Here is an 8,492-nt window from a genome sequence, read left to right as displayed (position 1 = left end):
CAGGAGGACGCTGCGACAGGAGGACGCTGCGACAGGACGAGGCTGCGACAGGACGAGGCTGCGACAGGACGAGGAGGCTGCGACAGGAGGACGCTGCGACAGGAGGACGCTGCGACAGGAGGACGCTGCGACAGGACGAGGCTGCGACAGGACGAGGCTGCGACAGGACGAGGAGGCTGCGACAGGAGGACACTGCGACAGGAGGACGCTGCGACAGGAGGACGCTGCGACAGGAGGACGCTGCGACAGGACGAGGCTGCGACAGGACGAGGCTGCGACAGGACGAGGAGGCTGCGACAGGAGGACGCTGCGACAGGAGGACGCTGCGACAGGACGAGGCTGCGACAGGACGAGGAGGCTGCGACAGGAGGACGCTGCGACAGGACGAGGCTGCGACAGGACGAGGAGGCTGCGACAGGAGGAGGCTGCGACAGGAGGAGGCTGCGATAGGAGGAGGCTGCGACAGGACGAGGAGGCTGCGACAGGAGGACGCTGCGATAGGAGGAGGAGGCTGCGACAGGAAGAGGAGGCTGCGACAGGAGGACGCTGCGATAGGAGGAGGACGCTGCGATAGGAGGAGGACGCTGCGATAGGAGGAGGAGGCTGCGACAGGACGAGGAGGCTGCGACAGGAGGACGCTGCGATAGGAGGAGGACGCTGCGATAGGAGGAGGACGCTGCGATAGGAGGAGGACGCTGCGATAGGAGGAGGAGGCTGCGACAGGAGCGCGTAGCTCTGGTTGCGAGAGACACGAAACTGCAGTATTCACGCACCAGGAGATGACCAAGTGACCACAGATGCCCGAGGCCTGACACATGTAGTCGCCGCTACAGATGCTGTCCACCTCGTGAGCTACTAACGCCCGTGTCTCCCCCCCCCCCCTCCTCCCCAGTATCTATAGTTCTCACCTCATTCTCCCCACCAATTCCCCCCCCCCCCTTATCTCCCCAACCATTCTTCCCCACCCAATCTCCCTCCCCAACGTCCAGCCCCCACCCCATCACACGCTCCCATGCCTCAATGACCACTGGCCAGGAAGTTAAGAAGTGCGCTGATGGAATCCCAAAATCTCGCTTCTGTGGGGGGTGCCTCTTAGGTCACTTTCCTTGGGGGGGGGTGCCTCTTAGGTCACTTTCCTTGGGGGGGGGGGTGCCTCTTAGGTCACTTTCCTTGGGGGGGGGGTGCCTCTTAGGTCACTTTCCTTGGGGGGGGGTGCCTCTTAGGTCACTTTCCTTGGGGGGGGGGGTGCCTCTTAGGTCACTTCCTTTGGGGGGGGGGTGCCTCTTAGGTCACTTTCCTTGGGGGGGGGTGCCTCTTAGGTCACTTTCCTTGGGGGGGGGTGCCTCTTAGGTCACTTCCTTTGGGGGGGGGGGGTGCCTCTTAGGTCACTTAACTTGGGTATGGGGTGCGCGCGCACACACACACAGGATGGCAATCACTTCGAAGTGACTAACACACACACCACACACACACACACGCAGTTGATTGACAGTTGAGAGGCGGGACCAAAGAGCCAAAGCTCAACCCCCGCAAGCACAATTAGGTAAGTACACACACACACACACACACACACACACACACACACACACACACACACACACACACACGGGGGGGGGGGCCTGATAGCTGAGTGGACAGCGCTCTGGACTCGTAATCCTAGGGACCCGGGTTCGATCCCCGGTGATGGCTGAAGCAAAATGGACAGAGTTTCTTTCACCCTGACGCCCCCTGTTATCTAGCAGTAAATAGGTACCTGGGAGTTAGACAGCTGTTACGGAGCTGCTTCCTGGGTGTGTGTGTGGGGGGGGGGAATAAAAATCAGTTGATTGATTGACAGTTGAGAGGCGGGCCGAAAGAGCAGAGCTCAAACCCCGCAAGCACAACTAGGTGAATACACACACACAATGAGACAATGAGAGAGAAACAATCCGTTGATTGAAGGTTCAGAGGCAGTGTCGGAGTTCAATCCCCGATGGTCCACAAGGCTTGGCCCTTGAGCCGCACATATCCCAGTCCTTTATCCCCCTCCCCCCACCCCAGTGCCACAAAGTAATGAGGCTTAGCGCTTTCTCTTCATAATTAACTTACATAATCAGGGAGATATACAGGCTTAAGTTCCGCAGTTAATCCTTAAGCATCAGTTACAAAGACATCCAAACAGCTACTGATATTCACCAATGAAGATTACGGGGCTATTCATGCCCGTGCCGCCTCTTGGGGCGGCTTGAGCTTCACCAATCACCAACAAAGAGCATTAAATGAAACCTCAGAACACTGAAAAGAATTACTGAACAAAAAATTGTACCACTTACGGGGCTATTCATGCCCGTGCCACCTCTTGGGGCGGCTTAATCTTAATCCGAAAGAGCAGTAGTAGAAGTTTCAGCCCCGCTCCTGTGCCAGGTAAGTCCATCACGGGCTCACCATAGCCCGTTCTACTTGCCCCGCTCCTGTGCCAAGTAAGTCCATCACGGGCTCACCATAGCCCGTGCTACTTGCCCCGCTCCTGTGCCAGGTAAGTCCATCACGGGCTCACCATAGCCCGTGCTACTTGCCCCGCTCCTGTGCCAGGTAAGTCCATCACGGGCTCACCATAGCCCGTGCTACTTGCCCCGCTCCTGTGCCAGGTAAGTCCACTACGGGCTCACCATAGCCCGTGCTACTTGCCCCGCTCCTGTGCCAGGTAAGTCCACTACGGGCTCACCATAGCCCGTGCTACTTGCCCCGCTCCTGTGCCAGCTAAGTCCATCACGGGCTCACCATAGCCCGTGCTACTTGCTCGCTCCTGTGCCAGCTAAGTCCATCACGGGCTCACCATAGCCCGTGCTACTTGCCCCGCTCCTGTGCCAGGTAAGTCCACTACGGGATCACCATAGCCCGTGCTACTTGCAACTTGTAGTTCCCAGTAGCTGAATCTTAAACAACAACAACAGTAGTAGTAGAGGACATACCTGGTGGTTGACGTTGGCAACGGAGGGCCCCTGGTGCAGGAGGGCCTTCACCACCTCGCTGTGGCCCGCCCACGCCGCCAGATGCAGGGGCGTCGACCCCTTGCCGTCCTGCACATTGCACGACGCCTCGTGGGCCAGCAGCAGCGACACCACGTCCCTGCGGCCACACACAACACTACAGTTACTCACCGCTCGCTAGCCACTATCCATAAGTCACTATCCTAGAAACATGGCTCGCTAGCCTAGCTACACAAGTCACTATCCTAGAAACATGGCTCGCTAGCCTAGCTACATAAGTCACTATCCTAGAAACATGGCTCGCTAGCCTAGCTACATAAGTCACTAGCCTAGCTACATAAGTCACTATCCTAGAAACATGGCTTGCTAGCCTAGCTACATAAGTCACTATCCTAGAAACATGGCTCGCTAGCCTAGCTACATAAGTCACTATCCTAGAAACATGGCTGGCTAGCCTAGCTACATAAGTCACTATCCTAGAAACATGGCTCGCTAGCCTAGCTACATAAGTCACTATCCTAGAAACATGGCTCGCTAGCCTAGCTACATAAGTCACTATCCTAGAAACATGACTCGCTAGCGTAGCTACATAAGTCACTATCCTAGAAACATGGCTCGCTAGCCTAGCTACATAAGTCACTATCCTAGAAACATGGCTCGCTAGCCTAGCTACATAAGTCACTAGCCTAGCTACATAAGTCACTATCCTAGAAACATGGCTCGCTAGCCTAGCTACATAAGTCACTATCCTAGAAACATGGCTCGCAAGCCTAGCTAGACACAAGTCACTATCCTGGTTACATAGTTCACTATCAACTACACCCACGTTAGAAGAGATCAACCCATCCATGTTGGGTTGTAATTTTTGCATCTTATGATAATTCCCTTACGAAATTTAGACTTAAAAAGTTTAATTCTTTAAATGAGTTATATAAATCATTACAGCTGTGGCAATTTAGACTTACAACTTAGGTCTAGAACTGACGAACTCTCTCTGCAATTAGCTAGTCGAGCTAATTCGCGTGGCACCTGCATCTTGTGCTAATTCCCATCTTATCTCAATCTTAAGTTCACAAATTTATCGCAAACATCTGTATAGCACTAAGTAATTGGCTTTACATCTATGTATAGTGGTAACTAATTACTATTACACCGATGAGCACTGCTTATTTCTTTTACACTTACACCTTGAGCTAATTTCCCCTTACTCCTCCTCCTTGAGCAAATTAATTCCCCCATACATCTACGTATCACGCAAATTAATTCGCTGCATTTATGTCTTCAACTAATTCCTTTCCCAATTGCACTATGGCCTAACTCATTCGCCTTGCAATTAAATCTAGCATATACAAGTGTGGCTAAGAGTGAGTAAGCGTTACGGGCTATTCATGCCCGTGCCACCTATTGGTTAGCTTAATCTTCATCAATCAATCAGAGTAAGTGATTCAGTATTAGAGCAGACAGGAAGCCTCGGGGAATTTCATCGACAAAACACACACACAATGTCTACTACGGGCTCACCATAGCCCGTGCTACTTGGAACCTCTTGTTCCGAGTAGCTGAATCTATAACCACACCACTACCACCTCGACAAAATACAATGTATCAACAAAACAAATCTACAAGGGCCGCGATGAGGCTTCTCCGAAGCCTCATCTAGCTTCAGGCTAGCGAAATCCCAGCTTCGGAATCCTAGTGAGGGCAGTAGCACCCCAGGTTGGAGGTCTTTTAACCATATGGCGTGGCGGCACAATTGGCTAAGGCGCAGCTGGAAACATCCCCTGCATAGGTTCGAACCCTCATCACGGCCCTTGTGGATTTGTTTATTTGATATAGCAGGCTATTGTGATTTCTGGATGTATACAATGTATCATACTTGAGTACTCCCTAGGGGGGGTAGAAATAGCCTAAGCTACTCCCTTTGAGATGTATTTTTTCTTGTCTCAATAAACATAACTTGAACTTGACCAGACCACACACTAGAAGGTGAAGGGACGACGACGTTTCCACTTGTGAATGGTCCAGGACGGACCGAAACATCGTCGTCCCTTCACCTTCCAGTGTGTGGTCTGGTCAACATACGTCAGCCACGTTATTGTGACTCATCGCCTGCATACTTCAACTTGAGTACTCACTTGTGACCGTTGAGGGCAGCATGATGGAGCGCCGTATATCCACTGTTGTCCTGGACGTTAGCTCCTGGACCTCGGCGCAAACTGTCATACACAAAGAAATTAGAAAGAATTTGTCCATTGTCAGAGTAAATAGGCAGTGATGTGGTGGAGGCTGACTCCATACATCGTTTCAAGTGTAGATATGATAAGAGCCCAGTAGGCTCAGGAATCTGTACACCAGTTCAGTTCGTCCTCCAAAAACGGGGGTGGTAAATGTAAGAAGACAAATAAGTGCAATTATGTACTATTCATAGCAGTTAGGAACTGTACTTATTTTCACTTAGTATTAAATCGTACTGTCAAATATATCGTGAATATTTGAGTTTACCCGAGAAACTGAATAGAAAACCACAACCTCACTTAACCGTCTTAGTTTTTTGAAGATAATAATTTTATTGCTTCTTAATTACAATTAGTACTTAACCTATAGCTATATTGATATTACAGTTTTATAAAACTAATAAAACAAAACTAAAATATATCAATAAATTGTAAAGTAACTCAGGATATTTTAAAATTTTGTATAAAATCTATATTGTTTAATAAACCTGAAAAAGAAATTTCTGATATTTAAAACTTGTGTATTGATAATTGACATTGAAAACTTAATTCTGAGTGTCTTAACAGAAAATGAGAATTAAATCGGGGGAGGGAGTTGGGTAAATGTAACAGCCCCATAAGTGCAATTATGCACTGTTTATGACAGTAAGAAAGTGTACTTATTACACTTAGTAGTAAATCGTACTGTCAATTCGTTGGATGGGTTGGCCTAGTGGGCGCAGAGGGACCGCAAAGAACCGACCACACACTGTGGTCATGGTGGTGAATCAGTGCAACACCGCTTCACTGTTTTAGGCAAGTTTAACTGTTGAGTTCATCCATTGTCGGCATTACTCGAGGGGATACCAATCAAAAGTAATTACAAGTGTGTGTACATTATCTATTTTAGCTCGTGTACAGTTACGAGCTAAAAATTGATAACAAGAGCGAAAATTGCCAGATCATTGCAACATTAACACAGTTCACAGTTACACACACAATTACCACTGAGGTTAAACGGTACAAATGTTGTTAAAAACATCGGACATAACCATACTGAAGCCGAGCTATGAGTCATAAATACTCGTCAAAAGCCTGAGATAGAAATAAGAGGTATTGAGACAGCCAGAGACTTAGGGCCTGAGCAGAAATATCCCTAAAAAAAAAAAGATAGCAGTAGTTTGGAGGCGGGTGTGTTCCTAGTGAGTAAAACCTACAACAGAAATCACGTGACTATTTTGTGTGTGCGTGTGTGTTTAGAATACGGGCTCACCATAGCCTGTGCTGCTTGGAACTTTTTGTTCCAAGTAGCGAATCTTAAACAACATATTATGTGTGTGTGCGCAAGATGGGAGTTAGTCACTGTGTTGTGACGCATAGCTGAGGCCTTGACTCACCTGCTGGTGCTCTACTTGTTATTGGAGTGGTAGGTGTTTGTGGGGGTTTGTGGCTCACCTAATTGGGTTTGTGGGGGTTTGTGGCTCACCTAATTGGGTTTGTGGGGGTTTGTGTCTCACCTAATTGGGCTTGTGGGGGTTTGTGTCTCACCTAATTGGGTTTGTGGGGGTTTGTCTCTCACCTAATTGGGTTTGTGGGGGTGTGGTTGACCTTAAGCTCTTTGGTCCCACCTCTCACACCAAGTCGACGGATGTTAAAGTTGTTCCCGAGTTATTTTGAAGCAATGTAGAGAGTATGCGTTCAACACTTAGCAATTTCCATTTGTTCGCTAATCTGACACAGGAAAAGAAATCTGCCTGTCTAATTTAGATATTTAGTTTTTGCGTTTCCTTGTTCGTGTACCACCCATTACAAATAGTTTTCTGTGTAATAGTCTTCTGAAGGCATTACCTGGCTTCTCTTCCCCATTGAGAAGTTTGTATGTGGTGATCATGTCTCCCCCTGACTGCTTTCTCTTCCAATAATGTGAAATTTGATTCCTTTAGTCCTTGTAGCTCATACCACTTGGTTCTTGGACTTCAATAGCGGCATTCCTCCTAACTTTCTTCAGCGTCGTTTTGTGTTTAATAAAAACTGTACACTTGTGCCTCATTTTCCAGTCTGATGTGGTTTATATGCAAGGTCCCTGAATGACGCCTTGTTGCTATCTGAAGGCACGTGGACTTTGCGTGGGGGAGCCTGTGTGGGCTTCGGAAAACTAGTTTTTTTTTTAACTTGAGGGAGTCGCAGTCCACGACCCCGGGTTCGATTCCCGGCCTAAGCAGAAACAAATGGGTAGAGTTTCTCTCACTTGATGCCTCTGCTCATGTGGTAGTAAATAGGTACTTGGGAGTCGGTTGTTGCGGGGTGTAGCCTAGTGACGTGTGTACGAGAGTGAAATATATGTAGTGGATATGATAGAGAAGATAAAGGCTGGCATCAATACATTAGACAACCGAGGGTTAGAAAGTCGGGGTCCAAGAGCTAACAGCTCGATCCTGCAGGCACAAATAGTAAATAGCCAAACATGGCTATGCTCCCCCCGGAACACCTCCCCCACGCCCCCCCTCCCTCTATTCTTCCTTCAATTTTCTCGTGGTGTGAATCAGTTAATTGTGTGTTTAGTAGTTAATGTTCCTTTGCGAATGTGAACCGTTCCGTTGTTGTTCGTTGCGCGGCCTGCCCTTACACCGTCCTTGTTCCGTTGTTGTTCGTTGCGCGGCCTGCCCTTACACCGTCCTTGTTCCGTTGTTGTTCGTTGCGCGGCCTGCCCTTACACCGTCCTTGTTCCGTTGTTGTTCGTTGCGCGGCCTGCCCTTACACCGTCCTTGTTCCGTTGTTGTTCGTTGCGCGGCCTGCCCTTACACCGTCCTTGTTCCGTTGTTGTTCGTTGCGCGGCCTGCCCTTACACCGTCCTTGTTCCGTTGTTGTTCGTTGCGCGGCCTGCCCTTACACCGTCCTTGTTCCGTTGTTGTTCGTTGCGCGGCCTGCCCTTACACCGTCCTTGTTCCGTTGTTGTTCGTTGCGCGGCCTGCCCTTACACCGTCCATGTTTACTGCTCCTCTCTCCTCTCCTGCTTCCTTCTCATTATTATTGTACTAGAGGATGATCTGTCTGCCATCTGGAGCGATTCCTAGTGTGTGTGTGTGTGTGTGTGTGTGCGTGTGTGTGTGTGTGTGTGTGTGTGTGTGTGTGTGTGTGTGTGTGTGTGTGTGTGTGTGTGTTCCTAGACTCTGACTCGTGAAGTATAGAAGGTTCGCAATTATTTTGTAACCATGAGGCTTGTGTATCAAATTAGGCAGCAGGGTGGCTGAGGAGGCCTGGGCTAAGTGTGCTCCCTCAAGGCGTTCCCTTCCCATTTGGTGATTATGTC

At 49.3% G+C, this 8,492-nt stretch overlaps 1 protein-coding gene and 1 long non-coding RNA gene across 15 annotated transcripts in view; one reads left to right on the top strand and one right to left on the bottom strand.

Annotated features, from left to right (window-relative positions):
- The window catches only part of LOC138359021 (uncharacterized), a 246,153-nt gene that overhangs the window by 199,345 nt on the left and 38,316 nt on the right, over positions 1-8,492 (top strand). The window lies entirely within an intron of this gene.
- Positions 1-8,492, bottom strand: part of LOC123745813 (ankyrin repeat and SAM domain-containing protein 1A) — a 166,253-nt gene that overhangs the window by 144,060 nt on the left and 13,701 nt on the right. For all 14 annotated transcript variants that reach the window (XM_069317617.1, XM_069317615.1, XM_069317616.1 and 11 more), the window contains exons 2-3: positions 5,105-5,185; positions 2,952-3,108 (exon numbers count right to left, since the gene is read on the bottom strand). In XM_069317617.1, the coding sequence (XP_069173718.1) occupies positions 2,952-3,108; positions 5,105-5,185 (238 nt within the window). The remainder of the gene's footprint in view (positions 1-2,951; positions 3,109-5,104; positions 5,186-8,492) is intronic.

The sequence above is a fragment of the Procambarus clarkii genome, chromosome 88 (genome assembly GCF_040958095.1).
Source record: "Procambarus clarkii isolate CNS0578487 chromosome 88, FALCON_Pclarkii_2.0, whole genome shotgun sequence".
Taxonomy (NCBI): Eukaryota; Metazoa; Arthropoda; class Malacostraca; order Decapoda; family Cambaridae; genus Procambarus; species Procambarus clarkii.
Note: the sequence above shows the minus strand (reverse complement) of the source record. Positions and strands in the feature narration are given on the sequence as shown.